This window comes from Dunckerocampus dactyliophorus, chromosome 17 (genome assembly GCF_027744805.1).
Source record: "Dunckerocampus dactyliophorus isolate RoL2022-P2 chromosome 17, RoL_Ddac_1.1, whole genome shotgun sequence".
NCBI lineage: Eukaryota > Metazoa > Chordata > Actinopteri > Syngnathiformes > Syngnathidae > Dunckerocampus > Dunckerocampus dactyliophorus.
The window spans coordinates 13,846,857-13,873,291 of record NC_072835.1 but is presented as its reverse complement, the minus strand read 5'-3'; the positions used below and the strand labels follow the sequence as shown (position 1 = coordinate 13,873,291).

The 26,435-nt window shown below is 42.5% G+C and overlaps 5 protein-coding genes across 6 annotated transcripts; 4 read left to right on the top strand and 1 right to left on the bottom strand.

The window, feature by feature from the left end:
* Positions 1–5: 5 nt before the first annotated feature.
* rnf185 (ring finger protein 185) lies at positions 6–3,032 on the top strand. The gene is made up of 6 exons (XM_054758086.1): positions 6–594; positions 1,034–1,052; positions 1,118–1,230; positions 1,388–1,442; positions 2,090–2,207; positions 2,271–3,032. Exons 1-6 carry the CDS (start codon positions 413–415, stop codon positions 2,366–2,368), a joined length of 585 nt encoding a protein of 194 aa, XP_054614061.1. The 5' UTR covers positions 6–412; the 3' UTR covers positions 2,369–3,032.
* LOC129170463 (transcription factor Adf-1-like) lies at positions 2,519–5,578 on the bottom strand. Its single transcript, XM_054758079.1, has 2 exons — positions 5,347–5,578; positions 2,519–4,213 (listed from the first exon to the last, which is right to left on the bottom strand). The coding sequence occupies exons 1-2, from the start codon at positions 5,474–5,476 to the stop codon at positions 3,567–3,569; spliced, it is 777 nt and encodes a 258-aa protein (XP_054614054.1). The 5' UTR covers positions 5,477–5,578; the 3' UTR covers positions 2,519–3,566.
* Positions 5,262–10,507, top strand: LOC129170466 (homeobox protein goosecoid-2). Of its 2 annotated transcripts, XM_054758089.1 has the most exons (5): positions 5,262–5,440; positions 5,534–5,657; positions 9,145–9,393; positions 9,625–9,869; positions 10,144–10,507. In XM_054758089.1, the coding sequence occupies exons 3-5, from the start codon at positions 9,189–9,191 to the stop codon at positions 10,219–10,221; spliced, it is 528 nt and encodes a 175-aa protein (XP_054614064.1). In that variant the 5' UTR covers positions 5,262–5,440; positions 5,534–5,657; positions 9,145–9,188; the 3' UTR covers positions 10,222–10,507. The 2 variants fall into 2 exon arrangements, with proteins under 2 accessions (XP_054614064.1, XP_054614063.1); XM_054758088.1 differs by lacking the exons at positions 5,262–5,440; positions 5,534–5,657 and having other exon boundaries at positions 8,973–9,393.
* Positions 10,508–10,677: 170 nt separating this feature from the next.
* ess2 (ess-2 splicing factor homolog) lies at positions 10,678–14,735 on the top strand. The gene is made up of 10 exons (XM_054758075.1): positions 10,678–11,037; positions 11,228–11,396; positions 11,473–11,556; positions 11,658–11,830; positions 11,926–12,043; positions 12,957–13,090; positions 13,160–13,262; positions 13,349–13,458; positions 13,540–13,655; positions 13,756–14,735. Exons 1-10 carry the CDS (start codon positions 10,891–10,893, stop codon positions 14,033–14,035), a joined length of 1,434 nt encoding a protein of 477 aa, XP_054614050.1. The 5' UTR covers positions 10,678–10,890; the 3' UTR covers positions 14,036–14,735.
* Positions 14,736–14,988: 253 nt separating this feature from the next.
* On the top strand, positions 14,989–26,413 carry dgcr2 (DiGeorge syndrome critical region gene 2). The gene is made up of 10 exons (XM_054758074.1): positions 14,989–15,328; positions 20,097–20,219; positions 21,147–21,233; positions 21,331–21,541; positions 21,740–21,816; positions 21,898–22,080; positions 23,320–23,523; positions 24,093–24,245; positions 24,789–25,025; positions 25,270–26,413. The coding sequence occupies exons 1-10, from the start codon at positions 15,247–15,249 to the stop codon at positions 25,497–25,499; spliced, it is 1,587 nt and encodes a 528-aa protein (XP_054614049.1). The 5' UTR covers positions 14,989–15,246; the 3' UTR covers positions 25,500–26,413.
* The last annotated feature ends 22 nt before the right edge of the window (positions 26,414–26,435 follow it).

The following is a 26,435-nucleotide window of genomic DNA, read 5'->3' as shown; positions in this document are numbered from 1 at the left end:
AACCGAAGAAGAAGATTAAAGCCAACTCTCCAGCTGTGTGACGAAACCTGCTCCTCCACCAGCGATACTTCCTTAACTTGCCACAACAAGCTCTGACTTTCGATAAAGGACGACAACAACTCGATAATCTAAAAAACGTCTTAATTGCTCTCCGCGTTTCAACATTATTAAAACATCAGCGGTTGTGGCTCAGTCGCCTTGTTAGCATTAGCTTCACAACGGGAAGCTATCTAACAGCTGTTCATTCTTTATTTGCTTTTAGCTTTTTTCCCCAACCCAACTTATGACAAAGTCATCTTTTTTTGGTTTCCATAAACTCAATTCTGCGGGTGGCCGCATGTGTGCGTTTTGAAGCGTTGGATGTTGCCTGCTGTATCTACCGTTTGTTTTTGTCGACTGGAGCTATATTTAAATGGCCACCGCGGCACCCCCTCCTCCGGCCTCTGCCTCCACCGGAGCCACCGAGAACGCTAGTCCCGGGTCTGGCAGCTCTAACGCGGCCGACGGAGGCAACCAGGACAGCACTTTTGAGTGTAACATTTGTCTGGACACCGCCAAGGATGCTGTGATCAGCCTGTGTGGACACCTCTTCTGGTAGGAAGTGTGTTTATTTGTGTTGTGAACTGTCTTCCCATTGAAATACACAGCTTTGAACCGAACTTTATTTAAAAAACGCTACAAAGATGAGCCTTAAATTAGATAATTTCCAAAATAAAAGCTTGTCACATTATGGGTGATACTTCATGCAACTCACTGTTTAACTTACGAATTTCCTAAATATACTGTATTTAAAGTCCACCAGTTATATTGCTTTTCTGTATACCTTACATAAAGAATGTCCAAACTTAATAAAATATATTGCTATGATGTTAACTTATATACAGCATCCTGAGACACCACTGAAATAAAAGTACCTTTTTTTGCATGACATAATGCACAGGATAATGTACATCATAATGAGCCTAAATTGTGGAAAATGTGTCACTGATAAGATGTCTTTTCCTTACCATCTTCATTTGCCCGCCCTCATCAGCTGGCCCTGTTTGCACCAGGTAAGCTCAACATATTATATTACTAATCAGTAATATTGTCTATAATACATCCTTATGTGTCTTAGTGGTTAGAGACGCGACCCAGCAGACAAGTGTGTCCAGTGTGCAAAGCCGGCATAAGCAGAGACAAGGTCATCCCCTTATATGGGCGAGGAAGTACGGGTCAGCAGGACCCCAGGTGGGGAAACTTTTTAGTAGAAAACAGTCGAGTGTTTCACAATTGCATGTGTTGTTAAATCAGTTTTGTCTTCAACTAAAATATGTGGGGAGGGAAAAAAACGTGTTCGAAAGCTGTGTAAATTTTACAAAACCTAAATCTTGTCTTTTTCTTATAGAGAAAAAACACCCCCACGACCACAAGGGCAAAGGCCTGAGCCAGAAAACCGTGGTGTAAGTACCACCCCTTACACGCACCATCTGTCTATCCACGTTTCCACACGACAGAGCAACATGATGAAAGCATTACATGGAATGATGCAGGTGCCACCGCAGCAAACATTGCTTTATTCATTACTGCCAAGATGGCCTCCCATTGGGACCTATTAGTCGAGCTGCACTGAGAGTGGACACAAGTCACACAAGTGCGCCTAACCCTTAAAGGAAAGCTGCATTTTTTGGGGGGAAACCCAATCCACAATCCTTATGTGAGACATGAACACACGTCTTTCTCTTTTCTGTGTATTCTGAATAGAGAAAAACTGCTTGCACGAGTCAGATAACAATGCATGCATTGGGATTCACCTAGTCTGCCCTCTATTAAAACACCTCTGGCAATGTTTTATCGTTTTATATACATGCTGTGACCATGTAGTAACATGCACATTCATGATGACATGTAATTTAATGTAATGTAATAAAGTATTTTGGACATTTTAAGCATTACCAGATCTTTCTTCCTGGGGGCACTGATTTCACAGAACTCATAGCAATGAACACTACTCCCATCAACAACAGCATAAGGAGCACGTTGTTTTTGCGATCACTAATCATGGCGGACATTGTCAGAGTCTTATGACACATTTTGATGATTTCCACAGGGTTTCCAAGGATTCGGCTTTGGAGATGGAGGTTTTCAGATGTCCTTTGGAATCGGTGCTTTTCCCTTTGGTATTTTTGCCACAGCCTTTAACATAAATGACGGCAGACCTCCTCCAGGTATTCACACTTGACTATTTTTGCTCAGTGAGCGTCGTATAATCCAGACTTTGCCCAATACAGCTGCCCCGGGGACACCGCAGCACATGGACGAACAGTTCCTGTCTCGACTCTTCCTCTTAGTCGCTGTGGTCATCATGTTTTGGCTCCTCATAGCGTGAATACCTGCAAGGATCCCCTCAAAAGGATTTCATAGACAATACTGTTTTTCTCTCCCTCTTCTCTTCATAGAAAGCCACCTGAGATTGATTCTAAGTGAAATAGCTCTATATTCATCTCAGCAATCAAAATGAAAACACACACAAGCGATAAACAGAAAAAAAACTCTTCTTTATGCGGGTTGATGGATGCATTATGATTTGACAAAGTTGTATTATAATAAGAATAATGGTGGAGTGTTCCATCTAGAGCAGGGGTCACCAACGTTTTTCCTTGTGAGAGCTACTTCTACAAAATGAAAATGGCCAAGAGCTACTCATTTTTGTAACAGTTATTTTCAGAGCTTATTTTAAACCCAAACAAAGCGACTATGCTTGTTTTCCCAGAACATTAACAAAATGCTGGTGTCCACAACTCACATTATTCTTTCATTATTAACTGAAAACCTGAATGAAAAGCAGGCTTGCGGGCACCTTGTGGTCGTGGGGGGCTACCTGGTGCCCGCGGGCACCACGTTGGTGACCCCTGATCTAGACAATACGGTTTCTGCTTGGTGAATGTGTGAAATGTACCAGAACCTTTAAACCAAAGCCTGTTTTATGCAGAGAACAAATGGAATTCAGCCATAAGCCACACATCACTGTTGTAATGAAAGAAGAATCATGACTTTTTGTTAGATCCATTAACATTTAGAATGCATGCATTAATTAAAAAAAAAAAACATTTAACGAAATGTTATTTCAGATCCCATTTAAAATGGAACCTGTTGCTTTTAAGTCACTTTAATTTAAAGTGCAAAAAAAGTTTACCTAAATGTGGAGATACATGCTTTTTGTTGAGCAGTGATGCTTTAACTCAAACGTTTGGCTTAAATCACAACTGTATGTGCTTTAAAAGGACCCCATTAGGCAAATGTTAGGTTGTTGTGATATGACATCTATTACCTTGGACAAGTGCAGAGTTATATAATTTAAAAATCTGGATAAAGTGGACAATAGCGATTGTTGGAGACAGGCTGGACAAACACACCTCATTAGCATTAAAGCTACAGACACCCAAAACAGCATGTTCCCAGTAGGGCTTACTAAAAGCACTTTTAAACAGTCTGTCTCAAATCCAACATCAAGACAAGACGAACTTTCAATCCACTACTGTGGGACCTCTGACAATTGCTTAAAATAAAAGTCCAAAGAGCCTGGCTCAGTCCTGTGCTTCCAGATGGTGTTTCTCATGACATTCCATCTGTTCCACGTTGAACTCTGCCTCGTACATGATCTGCTGGATCTTCATTTTGGTCTCGCATCTCTTCTGAGGAGCCAGTCTCTTAAGCGCCGGGACAAAGCTCAAAAGGAACAGTTCGTCCTCGTCCCGAGGCCTGCTGGGAAACGAATGGCTGCTTTCTGTCACCACCCATTTAGTCGGGGATGCCGCGCTTGGGGGATGGTCTTTTACCGGCCGTCGTTTGCGTCCAATTTTGCCTGTTTGAGGAGCCTGGGGCATGTTGGCCGTTTGGGTGTCAGGAGAGAGGAGCTGCGTGACGAACCCCGCCAGTGGCTTCGTGTCAGCTTGACCTCCGGCGGTCTTGCTGATGGGTGGCGTCTTGGCCTTCTCTGAGGGCGTTGTTTGATCTTCCATGCTACCAGATTCATGCTCGCCATTGTCGTCGTCAGTGCACATGTCTGCCACGCTGCTCCTCGATCCAGTAAACGGAGCAATGAAGTTCATGAGTTGTCTGTACTTCCATTTGCTTTGGCCCAGCTCTCCTTGCTTCTTGTTGCGCATCTCCAGGCGAACTTCCTTTAAGTAGCGGTCTCTCAAGTTCTTCCATTTCTTTTTGCACTCGTCCACTAGAAAGGGAACAGTTGTAGAAGGTCACATGCAAGAAGGCACAAGACAAAAGGAGCACATCTTGAAGCAATTGAGGCTAAATGGAGTGCAGTACTTCACTGCAACCAGCAGAGGTGTTGATTCCCTCTAAACTAGTTTGCTGTCTGAAGAAGTGTAACGTGTCTGCTACAACCACAACTTCTCAGACATTATTCTGCTCAATACAACAAAGGAATACAAGTTCATAACATTCTGACAGACAATTTTGAGGTACTGACTTCAATTTTCTGTCAATTTAGAAGCAAGCTGATGCTGAAACTGCGGACAGCGAGTGCACTGTACACAGAAACCTTTTATTTTAAGGTTCCACTATCTCATACTGTATGTGCTGCTTGTTCGGCTGCATTCAAACTTGATATCTATTGGTTCTGCACCTCCAGTTAACGGTTTCCTCACACATTACTACAACTCCCAAAGTTTAGAATATCCAATTAGATCAGGGTTATCCAAACATTTTCCCCCACCAATGGTCGCATATTGAAAAGTCAAAAGGAAGCAATTAACTAATTTGGATAATTTTAATATCTATAAATAATTGTGCACTGAGTGCATTTGACGTTAGGTTATATTTATCCAAGTTTCCCGTATAATGCATAGTTTAAGAATATCAAGTGCGAGACTCTTTGATTTGATTGACGTTAACTTCTTCCATTTTGTCCTCACCTGGAGCACATGGCCGAGTGTATTCAACGTCACTCAAGCATTTGAACGCACCACAATGCTGTACGCTTGTGTCCTGGTTATTCTCTTTTAGGGACTCAGGCAATGTTTTACTAGAGGACTCCTTCGAGGCTAAACGAGGCGGCTCAACTCCCACCGCTACGCCGACAATCGTCGTCGTCTCCACGCATTCGCGGCTAGCTAGCAGCGGAGCGGCCTGCGGAGGGCGAGCGGCGGCTGATACCGCTAGCACGTCGCCGCGCCGCTTCACAGCAGGCGACAGTCGGCTATAACAACTTTTCATCCAAATATTTGTTAAATACGTTTAATATCCACATACCAGTAGACATTTACAGGTGTATGCCATTTAGTCGTAGCCACCGAGCCAACTATAACTTGTCAGTAAAAGTTGTGAAAATCTCAAAATACTTACCCGGGAGTCCCACTGAGGTGCTGATGTTCCTCCAGGCGTTCGTTCGACTTTCCGTGTGGCGGTAGTTGTTTAAAGTGACGTTGTACAGCTCCGGGTAAGTAAACACACCCAATATTAACTTGTCGTCCATTTTTGTCGTTATGTTGTCGCCCTACCGTTCTTCTTAACATGTGCGCGGACGTGGAAGCGGCAGACTTCTCCCGCCTTTTCCGCCCGCACGTCACTGCTGCCGCCTGTGCGCGATGTCGCGTTCCTGATATTTGCAATGACCGACTACAGCCACCAGAGGACGCAGGGCACTGCTCGCCACGGTGATTATGGTGCACCATCTACTATTATGTTTAATCAGTCTATTGACACTCTTGATAAGTATAATTGTGTTGCATCGTGCTCAATTTATACTCTTTTAGTGTGGCCCCAACAGCTCGCAAACTGTACAGTCATATGAAAAATGAATATTCTTCATTTTTACACACGACTGTAAATCTGTAAATGACGCCCTCTATGGGTTGTGGTGAAATGCTCTTCAAAGTTTTATAATCATTAGAGAAATGGTCATTGACATAAGAACAATTAGTTGCTCAGTTGATAAATTGGTTTGTTTTTCAGCCTATTGGCATTTACCAAATTTCTCGGCGACTCGGTTAACACACTAAAATTTCAAGTCAATGCAACAAATACATACAGTCAAGTACAAAATATTAGGGTAGAGGGGTGTCCAAACCTTTTCAGGATGCGGGGAGGGGGGCACTTATTTTTAAAACCAACCCATATAGTTACGCATTTCAAATTTATGCTTCCAAAATTATATTTTTGAAAATCTTTTTCCTCATAGTACTTTGACTATATTCTTGTAAAATTACGCCTTTTTTAATCTTACTATTATGGCCTTAATCTCCCAATGTTTCCACTTCTTTTTTTTCTCTCTTGTTTTCTTGGTTAATCCACAGTCCAATTTTTTAAAGAAAGGATCCTGGGCCTACACTTTGGACACCCTACCTCATCTCCAGGCAGCATTATTCTGCTGTATACACACACTTGCATGAAAATGGGAGCCCAGAACATCCCTCAAAGTACTTTGCTTTTTCTTTTTTCATGTTCAGATGTAACATTTTAAAGGAAAAATCACACTAGACAAAAGACAGTTGTCCCTCCGTCTTTTGCTTAATCCAAAAAATGTCTTTAAACAACATTTTTTTGAAAAGTGTCTTTTACCATCCTGATCCCCTGTAATGAAATGTGAACAGTTTGAGCTCACGTGAAGGTGCAACAATGGCTCGCTATTGAGTGGCACAATGACTGCAGATAGCTATCTGGCATGCTCCATACAAACTATACTAACGCCGCTAAAGCCCTGCACTGAAAAAGGATGAGATGGTGTTTATTGTTATCTCTTCCCAAAAAGCCCTTATAAGAGGAGCTTAGGACAGATTGTGGAAATCCATTAATTCTCTGGTTTGAAGAAGAAAAAAGAAAAGGTATAGCCTTGTATGAAATGACAGGATTTGGAATTGATCCTATAATGCAGTGGTGTCCAGACGTTTTCCGCTGAGGGCCACGTATAGAAAAATTTAAGAATGTGGGGGGCGGAGGGGGACACTTTGTTATTCTTCACATTAAATAATTCATTAAACACACTAATATCAATCCAGTGTGGGTCAAGATATGCTCATGTATGAAATAAAAGCTCCTACATGTCAGGTACAGTGAAAACGTTTTTAGCTCAGGGGTCCCCAACTCACTCAATACATTTTTTAGAAATTAAGAGTTTCTCGGATCGTCACCAATTTTGTTAAAGACGACTGGCACGACAGGACACACGAAACAGTCTCAAGAACGCATGTTTGCATACAAACAATAACTGACCTGTATATAAACCAGTCCTTCTCAAATAGTGTGTGTGTGTGTGTGGGGGGGGGGGGGGGGGGGGGGGGGGGGGATGTGAACTGCCAGGGACTTTCAATATTAGATTTTACATTTATGAATTTGCATGCAGTTTGACTCTTAAATACGCTTGTATGCTTCACTGCTCTCCATTTTGTAGAATTTTGCTGGTTTCAGTGTTGAGTACAGTCTACAGTAGGGATAAATAAAAAGACATCAGTTTCTCAATAGTATTTCAAATCGGGGGTGGGGGGCGAAAACATTGCTGTCCCCCAGTGGGGGCATGACAGAAAATTATTGAGAACCACTGATATATTAAAATCACCTGCTTTAGTGACTGGCTGGAAAACCTGCTGCATCTCGGCCCTCCAGGGCACGAGTTTGACACATGTGCACTATGGTATCGCTACTATGAATACTATACAGTATAATATGAAAGTGCCAGTGTACAAGGCATTATTGGAACCGCACATCAAGTGCTAAACACACACTATAGCCCTTGCAATCCAACCTACCTTGGTGTTCCCAGCATCGACGTGTGGCTGTTTTTTCTGTCGGGGTTGAACAGCTGTCGCCAAGCAGACGCAATTCTACATTTGATCAAAGTTACTTAAGATTTGTCAGATCAAAGCACATGGATGTTCACACATGTCCGCATCCTTAATCACCAAGCGGTTCTATGTATTTACGCTTGTTACATTTGGCTGAGAGCACTTTCCAAGAACCAGTGATCACCGGTTCAGCTTCATAACACACCGCATACGTAGAAGAGATCTGTGTTGACCATTTAGTCACTTGGTCTCTGTAGTTAGTGCGTAGGAGTGCGCATTAAAAGTGTTGTCTTGCTTGAAGTATCTGCTACGCGCACCTCCCGTTGTACAGAAGTATCGCCGTGCAACGCCGGTCACCAATCCCTGCAGCAACAAATGCGAGGATGCAGAGCTTGGACAGGCTCCTTCATTGCCTGGCAACACCTCGCTTTCCTGGCAAAACCAAGACAGTCTAGCGCGCCACACACACACACGGGTGTCCAAAGTGTGGCGCAGGAGCCATCTGTGCATGTGGCTCATTGCAGAAATACAATAAACACAAACAAAAATAGAGCAAAAAGGCATAATGTAACTACGAAAACCTAAAATGTTGATGCTAATGCAGTGGTGTGAAAAAGTGTTTGCTCCCTTCCTGGCTTCTTATTTATTATTATTATTGTTTGTCACACTTAAATGTTTAAGATCATTAAACACAAATATATTAGTCAATGACAACACAACTGAACACAAAATTCAGTTTCTAAATGAAACTTTTTGTTATTAAGGGAGAAAAAAAATCCAAACCTACAAGGCTCTGTGTGGAAAAACTGATTGCCCCTGATCTATCAGTCTGGAAAAAGTTATAAAGTCATTTCTATAGCTTTGGGACTCCAGCACACCACAGCGAGAGCCATTTAGGTCATTTCAAGTTTTTGTTTTCTGTGTTCATTGCATTTTGTCGGTAGAATGTGTCACAGGCCGATAAAAAACAGCACAGTTACTGTAATAGCTTGTAATGGAGGGCTGTATGCAGGATGGCTTCATTGTCCATCTTACATATTCTACACATGACTCGTTACAACAGATGAGTGACATTATTAGTCTCTCTTTAAATCCGGCCTCCTAATACCAAGCAATCTCCTTTTCTCTCTCTCTCTCTAAACCCCCACACTAACAATAAGGATCCACATCTCATTTTATGCAGCCCAACATCTGATTTCTCTGGGAGAAAAGGAAAGAGGCGAGATTAACCCAATCTGCCGCACGGCCTTAACCTCCTCACAAAACTGGCCAGATTAGCCGAGAATTAAGTTTCCAGCATTTTATGTGTCCGAGAGGGGATTATACTCCGACTATTTATTTACCCTCCTCACACACCTTGCAGGTTCTCTATGAGGAGGAGACACGGTGATGAGATAGGCTGAGGACATGGACGCTCTGATGAGGCTGGAGAGACAAAGGTTTCCTTTCAGCATTGAAGACATCCTGAGAAAATATCCTGACACTTACGAAGACTTTGGAGGTGCTGGACTCAAAGATGAGACAAGGGGCTCTTCGTGTGTCCACCAGACGTGTTTGTGTTGTTGCTGCTGCTGCTGCTGCTCACACTGTGGAGACGTAGTGCACCATGAAGGTGAGACCCGGTCATATCTAGCAATTGTACAGGAGATGCTTAAAAAGAATCTTTGACTGCCATTTTTGCAGCAGTTCCTGAAAACATCAGAGCACTCCTGGCATATAGAGGATCTTTGACTCGTGTTTTTGCAGTCGGTCCTTAAAAACAGCAGAGTTTTTCTGTCATATAGAGGATCTTTAGTTCTGTTACAGATCATTGGTATCCCTGCACCTCTTCCCTTCCGAGCAGCAGCATCTTGTCGCTATGAATGGACCGGCGCAGCAGCTCCCTCTGACCCAAGCAAGCTCGGAGAGGCGCACGTAGAAGACACATCGTCCAATCAGGCCCAGAGAAGAACCAGGCGACACCGCACCATCTTCACAGAGGAGCAGTTGGACGCGCTGGAGGACCTCTTTCTGCAGAATCAGTACCCTGATGTCAACACGCGGGAGAAACTAGCACAGCGCACTCACTTGAGAGAGGAAAGGGTCGAGGTAAAGTAAATAAATCCCTTAATTAACTCAATAAATTTTGCAGTATTTCATATAAAAAGTGACGTACCGTATTTGGTTTACATTTTTTACTACACGTATATTTGTGGTGTTGCTTGAAAAGTGGCGAAATGTATGACATTGTTGTGAAAACACATAGTGTTAGATCATTTTATTTTGTGTGCATATGTGCTAGTAGTGTTCCGTACTCAGTAACTGTATTTTGTTCTATGAGTAAAGAAACCTACAGCAAATTATTATATTTTTCTGTATGCAGGTTTGGTTTAAAAACCGAAGAGCCAAGTGGAGGCGCCAGAGAAGACTCTCATTTAACGTGGGAAACATAGAAAATTAAATTTGTCTGCATCCTGTGTCGTGAAATCATTTAAAATGTTTTGTGCCATTCAAACTGTTTGGGTGAGTTTGATTGTTACATGTCAAATCATAAAATGTTTTGTACTACCTGTAAGGAAAATGTGTTCTTGTGTGAACTACTAAGAAGATGTCATGTTTTCAGTCATGCTTATTGTAAAATCGTTAGCGTTAGTGTGTAAAAGCCCTGTGCTGTTAAAGCATGCAAAAGCATCAATGCCGTAATACCAATATTTCACTACTGTGACTAAACCCAAACCCTGCATTAATATCAGCCTACAGAAAGTAACAAGTCAAATGATTTAATTTGCAAATTTCACTGTAGGCCACAAAGGCCACTAAGCATAATTTCAAGCAGTTACCATATTGGCCTGTAGAGGGAAGTCTTGTGTCATTAGCATGTATTTCTCAAGAAGAAGAAGAATAAGAAGACGTGACGTAATCGCTCCCTTACATTGTGTTTACTGTTCTAATCTGAGCTGCTCGTTGTAGACTCCAAATTGTGACGTACGCTTTCTACATTTAGCCAAAAACGGATAACAACACTCAAAGGACATTTTTAGTATACTTCTTTAAGATTACATTTGGGTTTCCACTGAGTCAAACTCAGACAGTTCGACGTTAGCCGTTAGCCAAGCAGCTTTGGGCCACCATGGACGGCAGCGCCAGTGTGAGGAAAGCGCTGTCTGGGACCCTCGTCCCCAAAGCCGTCACCACCGTCGCCCTGAGACAAGAGCCTCAAGAGACGGACGCTGGGAAGCCCCAGAGAAAAGTTCTTATCGAAGAGGATTACATCGAGGTATCGTAACATCAGAATTATGTTATTTAAAGGCGATCCAACGGGGCTGTGCTAATACCCGGAAGCTATCGACGTTGTAATAATTGTTTACTTCCGTAGCACTAGCTTAGGGTGAAACTTGCTTGTTTTGGGTTATATTGGATATTGTAAATAGTTTTCGATGCTTACTTACTTGCCATTTTTTTAACAGAGCTTGGAGAAGATCATCCAGAGGGATTTCTTCCCAGATGTAACAAAACTGCAGGCCCAGAAAGACTATCTTGATGCTGAGGAAATTGGAGACCTGGAGAGGATGAGAGAGATATCCATCCGATATGGGAATTCTTTGTCAAAAAACACACCACGCTCCACTGCACCCTGTGTGTAATGTTACATTATAAGTGCTGTCTGTAATACTACATCTTATCCCATACTGATCTTTGGTTTTGGTGTTAGACGTGACCCCAGCTAGCTTTGAGACACCAGTGGGCCACACAGGATCTCCATCCATCTCTCAGACCAGTAGAGGTGTAGACAGTGGTGAGTCACTCGTTTTTCAGCTGCCTCTTTAGAAGAGAATACAAGTTTTGCTGTTTAGTCGTATTCCAAATACTTCTATGTCCTGTCTGTGTTGTGATTAGAAAGCTCTACAGACGACAAGAGAGAAGAAAAAGAGCTGCCCTCTCTCGATCGCTTCCTTGCCAAAAATACCAGCGAGGATAATGCGTCATTTGAACAGATAATGGACCTGGCGGAAGATAAGGAGAAGATGAAGCATTCATGGTTGTATGACGCCGAAGCAGAATTTCAGGAGGTAAAATAAGAGCCATGAAGGCATTAATTTAACCGTGTTTATCGTCATTCTTGTTTAAGGAATAAAACGACTCTCCTGGTGTTTTTCTGTTCCAGCGTCATGAGCAGAACCTGGCCTTACCGCCGACAGAAAAGGCCGCTCTTGAATGTGTCAAAGCCGGGCTGGAGACGTGGGAATATAAAGCAAAGAACACATTGATGTATTATCCAGAGGGTAGGAGGATCACAATGAGATTGATAAAACATTATAGTGGTACATCGTTATTCATTTGTTCCAGAAGGTTCAACGAAAACTGAGGCATTTTTTCCCATAGTAAATATAACAAAAAATACATTTTATAGAGGATAATTAGAGTTTTACATGTAGAAAATTATGTGAAATAATTATAAATGATGACTGAATGGAACTTATTGTTGATGCCGACTGCTCTGTCACCCTTGCAAGATTGAATTCAATAGTGTTTTCACCTTCTTTATTAAATTGCTGGCACTTGTAACTTTTGTTGGTCCCATGGCAGGTTATTTAGCAGTCACACTCAATAAAAAATGCACGGACAGTGAGTCGGCAACTTAATGGGTGCTTTGTCTGGGCGCTCGATTTTCCAGAACGATGCAGTACAAGGCAAAGAAACTAGGTTATTATGTGCATTCCTGTATGAAAATTTAGTGTGTGGATGACAACTGAGGCAAAATTTGACGAACGTTTTTGCTGAAAACTGGATCATACAAAAAACGAGGTTTGACTGTACCTCTAAAGTGTTGAATGCCAGTGAAGTTATGCGATTCCAAAAATGTTTCAAAAAAACTGTGACTCAGAGTCAAGGTTTTGTCTGCCTTTTGCCTCAAGTCAGCTGGGATAGACTCCAGCTCACCAGTGACCTTGAAGAGGACAAGCAGTATAGAAAATGGATATTTGGATGTTATGTTGTTTTTACATATTACAGTGGTTAACTTCTTTTTATACTTGTATGGCAGTCATCAGTTGATAAAAAGTGTATGCTGGCCACAGCTTGACCCTGGAACAGATTTGTTTTATTCCTTTTGGGTAACATTGAGGTTCCACTGGACTGCTAATATTTATTTGTGATGATGACCTTTTATTCAAATGTCTTTCTCTCCCAAATTAGGTGTCAAAGATGACGACGCCCTCTTTAAGAAACCACGGGAGGTGGTTCACAAGAACACACGTTTTAACGGAGATCCGTTCAGCAAAGCTCTGAATAAAAGCCAGATTCAGCAAGCGGCAGCACTCAATGCTCAGGTAAGCTAGAAAAAATGCTCAATGTCGCTTTAAGAACGTTACTAGGCTGATGTTAGTGTGTGTGGACAGTTCAAGCAGGGTAAAGTTGGTCCAGATGGGAAAGAGCTCATCCCACATGACTCTCCGACAGTGAATGGTTATGGCTTTGAAAGAACACCCTCCCCTGCACCTGGTGAGTCTCCAAATCTACTACAGTCTTTGCGACAATTAAACAAAGACTATTTATTTCATGACGCTGTCAACACTTTGTCCTTTTAGGTGTAACCGAGTCGCCTCTGATGACTTGGGGTGAAATTGAGAGCACACCGTTTCGCCTGGACGGCTCCGACACCCCGTACGCAGAAAGGAACCACGGTCCATCATTTAAGGTATAAACTTCTGGAATGTTTTCTGAATTAGTAAGCATTGAAAATCGTGATTTTTATTGTTATGTTATTGTTTTTTTAAAGATTCCAGAACCAGGTAGAAGAGAGCGACTGGGTTTAAAGATGGCCAACGAAGCGGCGGCCAAAAATCGCGCCAAAAAGCAGGAGGCGTTGCGAAAGGTCACAGAGAACCTGGCCAGGTAACCACATTGGCTCTTCTGAACTCATGATACAGTATATAAATGGTAGGGCGTAAGTAGTGAACACATTTTAACAACATTTTGACCTCTTATATTACAGTTTAACACCGAAAGGTCTGAGCCCGGCACTCACCCCTGCCCTGCAGAGGCTGGTCAACCGGACATCCAGCAAGTACACAGACAAAGCGCTAAGAGCCAGCTACACGCCGTCACCCTCGCACAGAATTGTTGGCTGCAAATCCCCCTTCGGCGGTCCGGCCACTCCCTCTGGGACACCCACACCAGACAAAGCCAAGACACCGAGCACACAGGACATTTCGTCACTCACGGACAATCTGTTGCAGCTTCCAAAGAGACGGAAAGCGTCAGACTTTTTCTAAAAGGAGACGTTTTCTATGCTTGGACTATTACATTGAATAAGGTATAAATGGACATTTGATGCCAGTAAAGGCAGTGGTAAATGTGTCGAACATTTTTGGGGATGCATTTTTGTATAGGGAAGTTCATTACTTTGAAGCAAGTGTGGAAATAATCTATTTATTTGTTTGTTACTAGATTTTTATTTTTTATTATTATTTTTTTTTTACCAGCAATGTTATTAGATCTGAGACTCACCCATACAACATTACATGGCGATATTTACTCATAGGAGAAACACGTTTCTTTCATGTAAATGTTTATTTGTGCCAAATGTTCTCTTTTTAACAAAATATAACACAATATACATTCTATCAAAAAAATGTAAATGTAAATTTCATTTTAATAGCTTTCCTGAATGGTTGACTAAAATCCACAATTTTCCTCAAAGTGCATGTTTTGTTGCTCAGAAAAAAATATTCAGATCTGCTTTATAAAGGTGATAGAAAAGCTATAATTTTCACAAAACGGACTACTAATACGGGATTCTCGACCAGTGGTACAGGACCCACTGGTGGTACTGGGAACACCAAAGATTACATTAAATAATAATACACATTTATTCACCAAAGATTTACTCAAATTGATTTACTCAAATTGAATATTGCATTGTTTTTTTGGTTAACTACGCAAATCACATTTCCTATCGTTTATACAATAAATCAGTCTTACTGTTAATAAAGTTGAATTTTGACATGTCACGACAGAGTTGCACGCAATCTGAGGCAGCCACTGGGATTATATTTTGTTCCATAGTTTCTCCGCCTGCGAGCAGTAATAATATTATTGGATAGATTTCCGGCATGCTGATCTGAGTATGTGTCAAAGTGAGTCAAATCGTCTGAACTCCGCCCGGACCGACTGACGCTTGATGTGTTGCGTGTTTGGGATTGTTGTGATGGGAGGAGGCGGCCATCTTGGATGAGGACTGGAGGACGGCGATTTGTAACAGTCGAGCTAACGTTAGCTTCCTCCGACTGAGCGCCGTAATCTCGCCCCCTCTTAATACTATGTCCTTTAAACACTGTGTTCCATCGCTGGTCTTTATTTGAGTGGGTGAAATGGGAAAAAAACGGCGTTTAACCGGATAAATCGTGAGGTCGACGGACGCGCAGCTCCACTGTGTATATGGTTTACATTTCTGGATAAAGGAGTGACTATGAATGGAGGATAAATGTTGCCAAAGGCTGACAGCAGCAGTTTCGTCCTCTTCTCTCTGCTCTTTGGCCTCACATTAGCGGACCCACCACGGCCAGGTAAACGCATTACTATTGAGTTTTTATTACCCTTTTTGCTTTGCTTTGCTTTACTTAGTTGGCAGAAGAAGCATAAACGCGGTAGTTTCAGGCGTATGGCCTACACAGGCCCGGGGCTCGAGTGTTTTTTTTTTTTTATCCACTGCTGTTCGTCCGCGGGCGGCGTTGCTGTGTTGCCTCTGGAGCAGTTAGTAGATTCAAAACTTCCAGTGTGCATCTCATAAGCGGTCAGCTAACGTATTTTCTGGAAATTTCACCACTTTTTTCAACCTTAAATACCCCTAATTACTATGAATATGTGGGAAAGCTAATTATTACATTATGACAATGTAAAGTATATTCAACAGGCCAGGTATCCACTTATTTTGGAGCTTTGGCCGTTTTTTTTTTTTTTTTTTTTTTTTTTTTTTTATACCTAACTCAAATTTACATTTAAGATTAATTCTCCCGCATCTTATTAGGCTTATCATTCAGCCTCAATATTCAACCCACAAAACGTTATAAATTATATATACTATGCAAATAGACAATGCCTGATTATACATACATCATCATGATTTGCACAACCTAATGAGAAGAATTTGCGGGTGTAGAACTCATACTGAGAGCTGTTTCTAATAACTTGCTTAGCTGCAAAAGAGGAGCACAACATTAGAAGCACGCCACAGTGAGATACATTGCAATTCTACACTGCTTAATGTTTAATGTACTTGTGTAGGTAATGTTTGCTACTGTATACCAGTGTGGTTACAACTCAAACACACAGTGCTTGTAGGACACATCAAATATGAACTATTGTGTGTGTGTGGTTTGTTTTCTTTAAACCGGTCTTGTGATATTCACAGTGAGTGGATATGATCAGATTACGGTTAAACACATGCTTGCTTGTCCTCAAATGTGTGACCTCCTGACCAGAGGAAATGAACACAAGCAAAAAGACATTTGGACTGTATCTACAGTCATGGAAAATGATTAGATCATCTTTGTTTCTTCAGTTTCTTGTTCATTTTAATGCCTGGTACATTTGTTTGGACAAATATAACGATGGCTAATAATTTTTTTGTGGTTTGGATTACATTTGTTCTACTCCTTTCAAGGTGAGATTCAACCTGGACAATGTCCGCTGTGAATTTTACAGAGCACTTTGTACTACTCTATTTTACAACCTTTTAGTGCATCATTAAACCAGTTTCGATCTAATTCGATCTAGCCTTATTTCCCCACCCAGTCGTTAATAGAATGGCATTTTGGGCAATTCTACCCTTTCAACTTTGTGTGGACAATGTGGTGAATGCCCTTTTCTGCACCAACATGAGGGCTATCAACCAAGGTGACATCTGATTGCTCATGACACAGTATGAGAGTGACTAGTTCTGTCCTGTGCCTGCCTTGGCTTCTTCCTATGATACAAACAATGCAGGTCAATTGGACCGTGGTTTGCAAATATTAAACAAAAAAGACCCTGATGGACTGGTGACTGTTTTCTGCAAACCTCAGATGTTTGATTGTTAAAGAGTCGTATATCCACAGTATTTGTTGAAGAGATGGAAGTGCACGTTGAGCAAGAAAGGTGAAGCTAGAATAATGCCAGAGGGCAGATATATCCTTGTAAGACTTTACAGAGAACATTTGGAAGGCTAAGACACAAACCCCCCTCCAGATAGATTACCGCATTAGCTCCACTTGAGTACAGGTATTTCTTTGGTAAGAGGTTTCCGTGCTAATGTGGTTTCTTGGTGCCCAGGGTTTTTCACCATAACAAGTATGGTTCAGTCGAACACAAAGGCTGTGGTCTTAAACGTTTGATCAGCTGATGAACAGCCTGTTTCACTTTAATGCTTGTTTGCAATAAATTGCTTACTCAAAATATTTTTTCTTTCACTCCTCACTTCTCCTTTTTGCATTTTGAAGCTGTGCTTAGAGCCTCTTTGAGATCCAACAGTGCAAAACGTCAATTCTTGGAATTTTTCAACTGGTCTTAAAAGTTTGATCAGGAGTGTACAAAAAAAAACACAAAACGACGCAACAGAAGAAAGTTCATTTGTAACTCTAAACATAGTTGGGTTTTTTTTTGCTCACTTTTTGCCTTTCACAGCGTCAATTACAATTACATGGACATATGTCGGGACCAATTATGCAAATTTGACAATGGTGCAATCAAGGCCTCCTAACCTGCAAAGAAGAAGATCAACGTTGGAGGACTTCTGCAATTTTTTGGGCAGCAGAAGTTTGAGAGAAAGAATGCCTTGTTTCTCCTGTGCTCAGATTGTAGCATAGTACACAGTACATGTGAATACAGCCTTAGCTAAACATGCAATGATGACATGATGCATTCATCCTCATGTCTCTATCTTTGACCACATTCGATACAATAATCCACTAAATCCAAGTTGCTGCTGCTGTAGGATCTTCGTTTAAAAAAAAAGCATGCCAAAGCACTGCTATTGTCACTCCCTTGTTGTTTTTTCCTGTGTTATGTAAGAGATGCAGAGACTCACTTCTCCCATCCTGTGGCGCCCAGTGTTCACTCATCTGAACACCTGACGCCACAAAATCCAAAGCTTGTAGAAAAAAATTGCCTCTGTGAGAGATTAATGTAGCTCAGCGAGCAATATTTGTAGCTTGTTGCCAAAATGTGGACAGAGGTTGTCATCCTCTGGCATGTTCTTAAATGAGTGCATCCAATAAATTAGCAAACTCAAGTGCGTTAAAGATGATGGCGGCACTATCATTTCACAGGCTTAAAATGGAGTAATGCAGGTAGCTTTAACAAGATTAACTTAACATCTGAAAAAGCTGTCAAGTGCTAACATCACTCGCTTGATGGTCCTAAATGTTCTCCATTACATTGTGACTCATAGTCTGTCAAAAGTAATGGGCTCAGTCCCCTGGCAGCCTGAAGGCGTGGCTTTAATGCGCCTCAATCCACTTAGCGTTAGCTGAGACGTGGTGACGCTCGCACTGTCTTACCGCACCCTTCAAGCGCTTTTTGGCACCACAGAGGTGTTCTTGCAGTAAGTGTTCCATCTAACTGTTCTAAAAAAGATGATGAAAAACATGATTTGTGGGTGTGACATGTTTCCAAACAGGAAACTGAGAATGTAACAGGACCAGCCAGTGCGTTGGCGTGTGTCATACAAAGTGAGAGCTTCTAGAATCATGTTTTGGTGACCCGATTTCTTCGGCGAGCAAGTTGGGCGCTGTGGATGTGAATACACAATATGACCAAGCCAAGGAAAAGAAGCATATTATGTTTTGTTTTTTTCAGCAGAACCTGAGGTGTAATATTTGTGCACACAATCAGATCAGTTGGTCAAGCAAGGTGGTTTTTGAAAGAGAAGGGGAGGGGCAGTTCAGAAATAGTTCCCAGTTAAAATAGCACCGCCTTATTTATCAGGCTAGTGGGTGGTCCCGCTTCATTCTAGGTGAACCACCTGTGTGTTTTGGCCAACTGGTGGTGCAAAATGAAGCATGGGGTTCTTTTGGGAGGGTTTTTTTTTTTAACTGAGGTGGAAAGTAAATGGACTGAGGTTCCCTAGGCTGGCAAACCTTCAAATTGGTTGTCCTTAGTCTCTAAGAGGTTTAGCTCAGAGCTTCAAATGCAAATGGGTGATTCTCCAGTGAATAGGAGTACTCACAGGTGTACCGATGACAGTGCAGTTACTTCGAGGGTCATGATGCACAGACTACAGTGATTTGAAGCCATAGCTATGTGGAAATATACTGCAAACATATTTATTGAATAGAGGAAACGGTGTCAAATACTTTGGTCACGCGTGTTGTGTATAAAACACGATCTGATGTCAATTTTAGCCCGTTTGTGCATCGCCATTTTGTGGCATGAAGCTGTGGTGGTGGGCTGCATGGGGGGCGGACTGCCGCCGCTGTGTCGTGCTGCTGCTGCGTCGCTGTGGCAGGAATTTTTAAAATATTTAATATATTTTAATATTTAAATTTACTGTCCATAATAATGTCAACATTAGGGTCGTTTTCACTGGCTTGAACCATAAATGCATTATATAACTTTAAATGCCTTCTCTTCCACTCCTTATCTGTCAAGTGCCAACAGGGCAGACAGGTCATGCTGGTGCATGTTTTTAAAAATAAAGTGTAGTGATATTGTGTAAGTGTAGTGTATTCTGATATTTGATTTCAAATAAATTGTGGTCAATATGTAAATAATAGACTATACATGTATCTATATAGCATAGGGGTGCTCACACTTTTTCAGCCTGTGGGCTACTTTGTCCCAAAGATCTACCTCCTGCTATAAACGTAGAGAATATATATATTTATTTGTTGTATTAATAAATATGAGTATTTATGTACAATGTACATGTATATCAGGGGTGCACACAATCAAAATGATCTACCTCTTACTATAAAACATATAGCATATAGAAAATCTAACCAGTAAACTTTGCAACTACTATACGAAATACAAATGATTAGTATTTCACATTCAGTTTCAAAGTTTACAGGTCATCAAAATAGTTGATAATAGTTGATAACTCAAATCAATATGACAGTAAAGATAATTCCTCAATAGTTGTGTACATAAAGTCATATGTCAAGTCATATAGTAATATGTCAGTGAAAATAGCTACGTAGCGTTCATCATGTATTACGCCAAGTTAGCATTTGCTATACAAAATTACAGATACTGTATACGAGAAATTGCAAGGATTGCCAGTGCCGTATTTCCATCCTTTCATAGTTACAGTATGTCATCAGATGTGCAGCCTAATGTGAGTCTTCGACATTTCAGAGCAACGCTGCAGTCCCGGGCAGTTCGCCTGCCGCAGCGGGAAGATGCAATGTATCCCCATGTCCTGGCAGTGCGATGGCTGGACGGCGTGTGAGGACCAGAGCGATGAGATGGACTGCCCTCGTGAGTATTTCCTCTTCTCTTGACATCAGGAAGAGAAGTTGTCCGGTAGCTGATATGCTTTCACCAGCCGGCATCAGATGGCATCTGGAGGCGGGGTTTAAGTGGCCGCACACGTGTCCATCTCTTTTTCTTGATCTCTTGGACACGGAGAGATGAATCAGTGCAAAACCTTTGACTGAAATCCTATTGTTTTGCCCCTCTGTAATCCAGAGTCCTTATCCCCAGATCTCTGTCCACATAATGGGAATTACCGACAGGATTGAGATCAGCATGTGACCTCTGTACAGCAATGGTTGTGCATGTTTTCAATGCACGCTGTAAGGAACACCATTCATTCTCCAGTAGGTCACAACAACGTACGCAAGATCAGCACACGCTGTTCATTCGCTGGCTGCATGAACAAACAGTGTGTGCTGTGTAGTCAGAAGCAGATCTGCTGACTGAACTGGATGTTTTTCCTTCCCTTGCTTATTAATGTAAACCGGTTATGCCTTCATCTGGGCGAACTAGACCAAACGTCAGCCAAAGGTCATCCATGACCCAGGCACTGAGGAGTAGCTTCACAGGAAGCTCTTTCTTGTGTGTGTTGTTATGAATCATTACATTCTGCTCTCATCAGTTGTAGTCTATTGTAGTGTATGGTTTGTAATTCTGAGCCACCGTAATTTTTTAAAATGTTTTGTTAATAGAAGTGATATTTGGTGAGGAAAAATCTACAGTTAGTTTGTCAAATCCAACATTGTTGAGTCGTTCGTACCTCCAGGTGTGCACAAACTATAGTTACATGTAAATTAAAAAAAAAAAAAAAGCTGTGTGGATGAGATTTTTTTCCTCCCTACCCGCCAAAACCCCCCCCACTGGAGTGTAACCATGTGGACAGGGCCTTAAACATATAACTGTGTGCTTTTTGACTGTGATGTTTTTCAGCAATAAAGGAAGAACGGTTTCGTTTCGGCCAAGGGTACGACCAGGTGGATGATGTCATGGGCGTGGCTCAGCCTGTGCGCTTCAACAGTAAGTGTTCCTCTTTCTGTGTATTTTTTTCATTATTAGTCGATTGAATTACAAAACTAGACCAGTCTACAATCTATACTTCATTTGCTTCCTCCAGAGAAATGCCCCAGCGGGTGGCACCACTACGAGAAGACAGCCAGCTGCTACAAAGTGTACCAGCACAGCGAAAACTACTGGCAGGCTGTGGACACGTGTCAGAAAGTCAACGGCTCGCTGGCTACCTTTGTCACAGACGAGGAGCTTCAGTTCATCCTGAAGATCGAAGTGGACTTTGAGGACCAAGAATGTGAACGCAGAGACCAGTGCAAGTGAGTTTCTTGGAGCATTTGGCTGCAAACGTTTTTTGGCAGCAACTGTGTAGGAGGACCTCTAGTGGTCACTGTAACACACAATGTCCCCAGGGGTCTTCAAATTTGCTATTTTTCAGCACATTTCATTCTGGTTGGAACAAAGTTGAATAGGAATTGTATGATACAATGATACAGTAAGTGTCTTGTACATTTCAGGTTCTGGGTAGGATACCAGTATGTGATAACCAATCAGAACCACTCCCTGAAGGGCCGCTGGGAGGTTGCTTATAAAGGTAATAAATCTGTCCTTGTTCATAATAAAGACAAAGCCAACAAGGCAGTGTGTTTGTAAAATACGGTATCTTTCTGCGCAGGACCTATGCAGGTGTTTCTGCCACCTGAGGGTCTCGCCAATTTGGGCGAAGCGTCGCTCAGCCAGGACAACGTCTTCTGCGCCCAGCTGCAGCGGTTCCAGCTCAAGGGCATGAACGAGCGAGGCCTGCACAGTTGGCATGCTGAAAACTGCTACAAGAAGTTCCCCTTTCTCTGCAAGCGCAGTATGTGCACACCGGAGCATTTTGTCATGCTGTTGCTATCCTCTAATACAGTGGTTCTCAACTGATTTGGTTGCAGGACCCACCATCATCATTTTCTTTAAAAAACAGTGCGGCTTGAATTTGACGTAGTGCACAATAACAGTGTGTGCCAGCACCGAAGACGTTTAATGCTTATTTCAGGAACAGTATGTTTCTATGTATAAACTTCAAATAATTTAAACAAAAAGTGTCTGTAAAGGTTTCGAGTACACGGTATACCTGAGGAGATGAATCAGAGCACCTGGACTTGGACCTGGATGAGAGGTGAAACATCAACATCAACTCTTAGATAAACAAAAAGTGCAATTCAAATTGATTTGAATGGATACAAATGTAAACTTTTTTTACCTGATATTTATATATTCAGTAGACCAACACGAGTTTAATAATATCTTGGTAACAGCCTTTGGTAGTAGCTTTTTAATCACAAACTCAGAATTGAGAGAGGCTTAACTCTGTGAATTTATTTTCATCATGTGGTCACACGACAGCTTTAAGTCTTGACGGCTTCAAGTTCTCCTTTGCCAATACCTTGCAGCACACAACACGTTCCTGTTCTTGTTCTCGTTTGTCCTCATTGTAGGAAAATCCATATTTTATGTAGGTTGTGTTATAGCTGCGTTTTGTCATGCTCGATTAGCATATTGTAGTGTGCGGGGCGGTCTAGTGTTTAAGAGTAGCTACCAGGAGGTTACCCAGCATGCCTTGCGGGTTGTAGATGCGGGTATAGTTTTGCATGTATGTTAGTGTTTAAGTGTTATTTTGATACCCGCATGGTCTGTTTGGTGCAATTGCGTTGTGTTGACTTGTGTTGGTTAGGTTCGCACCGTGCGGTAGGTAGCCGTCTGTGTTGATGACCACCTATTTGTGCGGTGTTGACAGAGAGTGTTTGTTGGCTGAACACTTGCAAACAAAGAGCACTTCTTCAAAGCAAGCTGAAGATGTTTCTGACCATTTCCTGTGCAGGTATATGTATATGTATATGTGTGTAATCTTCTATAAAAGCCAGTTTCAAATAGCACTGCAGAACGTTGTCGCCACCTGAAGGAGTATTAATAGATAACACCTTATTTTGCTCAGGCCGAGAACCGACCAGTTGAGAATCACTGCTCTGATAGACGCCGTTCCCCAGTTAATCGTCAGCTGTCATGCTGTTAAACAAAACATAAACGTGATGCCTGGCTTGATCATTCTCTGCAGGGCAAACCTGTGTGGACATCAAAGACAACGTGGTGAACGAGGGCTACTACTTCACACCAAAGGGCGACGACCCGTGCCTGAGCTGCACGTGTCACGACGGCGAGCCTGAGATGTGCGTGGCTGCACTGTGTGAGCGGCCGCAGGGGTGCCAGCACTTCCGCAAGGATCCGAAGGAGTGCTGCAAGTTCACCTGCCTGGATCCAGGTATGCCTTACTCCGTGTGTGTGTATATATATGTACGTGTGTGTGTGTGTGTGTGTTTGTTTTAGCCTTTGACAGTATTAACAGCCTCATATTACTTGTACTGCAACAAGACACTAAAGTCTAGTCTTGCATGAGTCCAAATTTATACCTCCAGGGCCCCCACCCGTCAGCATGGGGATGGACTGCATCATAGTGCCTCCGCAGATTATATGCCTTGGAAACAGTGTTTACTTACTTATAAAGTAAACACATGGCTTCCCCGCTGCATTTCTGGTAAATGCAGATTTTGTCGTCCGGTTGCTGTTTTTTTTTTTTATTTTCTATAACATCACGCCATATTTGTTTAAATACTAGCAGTCTTCTTCTACTGCGGCTTCATTGTGACACATAGGCCTGGATGTTGCCCCCTGCAGAGCAGAGGAAGTACTGCATGAACAAGCACTGTTGTACTTAGACTGAATGGTTGACATTATTTGGGTGATGTTTGGCGGGCCAAATGTGGCCCGCGGGCTGCCTATTGAGAACTACTGCCACAACTATTAAACTTTTATTTTATTTCTTCCCTTCAGATGGAAACAGTCTGTTTGACTCCATGGCCAGTGGGATGAGACTGATCGTCAGCTGCATCTCGTCCTTCCTCATCCTCTCACTGCTTCTCTTCATGGTACACAGGCTGAGACAGCGGCGGCGGGAACGTATCGAGACGCTCATTGGAGGAAACTGTGAGTATCAAGCCTTGTGTTTTATTATTATTTTCAAGATGTGTAGCAAAACCTTCTTTTCCACAAGGCCGTCCTCTGGTGGATGTATATAGTCAGGGTGGGCTCATCAAGCTAGGGGCGGGTCAGGGGCGTATCATGTCCATGAGGTTTTTTCTTCATGACATCATGAAACAACAAAAGTGACCACCAAAGCAATGGAACATTAAGGAGTGGGACAGGAGGACACAAAAGTTAGCAACAACTAGCATCACTATATGTTAACATTTTAATAGCAACATCAATTTAGGTTAGCTTATCTGCTGAATAAAAACAAAATGAACCTACAGCTCCCACGTCTGTAGGTACCTGACGGATAGTTGGCAGGGCTTCAGGTTTTATTTTAAGATGTATAGCGAAGCCTGCATTTTCTGTGGCGTGGTGGGCTGTAGGGACACACCTTGATACATCATTGAAAAACCATATTTTCCATCTTAGGGGACCTTTTAACCAGTCAGAAACTGGACAGCTCTTAAAATACAGTTTCTTCTCTCTTTACATCCCCAGTGCACCACTTCAACCTGGGAAGACGTGTCCCAGGCTTCGACTACGGCCATGACGCGTTCGGGACAGGCCTCACTCCCCTGCATCTGTCTGACGATGGCGAGGGTGGCGCTTTCCACTTCCAGGAGCCTCCTCCGCCCTACGTGGCCTACAAGTATCCAGACATCCAGCACCCGGACGACCCACCTCCTCCATACGAGGCCTCCATCAACCCAGACAGCCTCCTTTACGTGGACCTCGGTATGGCTCAATTCTTTATCTCGGGGTAGCTGTAGACCATTACTGGGCGGTGGAGGTGTGTTGGCAGAAGTTACCCTCCTGTCATTTTCACATGCCTACATTCATTCAAGTATTCAAATAATCTGAACCATGTTAAGAAAGCATGCTTTTTCAACCGCATGGGGGCGCTGAGGTTAGTTAGTGGATTCCTCCACTAACCGCTCAGTGTGGTCAAAGATGTTGAGAATTTGTCTTGTCACCACAGGACACGGCGGCATCGCTATGATGCCAAGCCACATGAGTGTAATGGTGGACGGACTCCAGGTCGCCGATGCACCCGGTGCCCCGGTTGTCCCTATGCCGGACTCCCTGCCACCCTCCACCCAGGAGAGGGAGGACTCCATTGACAGCAGCACCCTCCTGGTGGGGCCTGACACCCCGACGGATGGCTCCGCACCGCCCGACTCCGTTTCGTCCCTCAGCACGGTAGTATAAGACTACACGAGAAGAGGCAAATAAAGGAGTTGTACAGACATACTAGAGCAAAGAGGACTGTTGGTGTACAGAAAAGAACACTAATGGAAGGCTGGGCAGCCTGCTTTTATACTGATTGGTCAGGAGGCCCACATGTAAATAAGCCAGGGGCGGCGTGTCTTATCCCGTGAAAGGATGCACAGTAATGACAGCCCGCGCTCTCTTTTCCCATCATGCTCTGCTTTTGAGTGAGAGCAGCATCGCTAACGTCTCTCTTTCTTACAAGGTAATTGACTGCTAAGTATGTGGCTCTGTCCCCACATGAAAGGGTTTGATAATGCAACGTTTTTATTTTTCCTTTTCACACACACACAGATGGTGATGTTTATGGTACTGATTTTGTTTTCTTTGGTTAGAAGCCTGAACTCGGCATGAATTACGTGTTGCAGTGATGAATGAGCAAGATCCTTTTTGTTGAATGATTTCCATCATTTTCAATCATGATGTTACTTTAGCGCCCCCCTGTGGATGGTTTGCTGAACCATGTTTAGTGCACACTGATCCTCTTTTCTTCTTGGTGGGAAAACTAACATTATCTTCATCCTGGTTAGAAAAGCATAACGAGTTAGACCCCCGAACTCCCACCCCCACCCCTTCATGACGACAATCGTTCCACCTGCCAATCATCTCCCCCTTATTTTAATGATTAATGCTTATTTCTCCTCATTGTTTTGGCTTTGACAATCCCTAGTCAGACCCTCCAGAGAATAGTGCATGTGGTTGAGATGGTGGTTTTTTTTCATTGTTTGTTTGGTTGTCTGCAGTGCATGTATTTTTTAAAAATATTTTGCATGCATGCTGAGACATTTTTCTTTCTTTTTGGTGGATACAGTGTTTTCTGTACAGTGTCTTTTTTTGTTTGTTTTTTTTTCTAACGACATCCTAATCTCTCTGGAT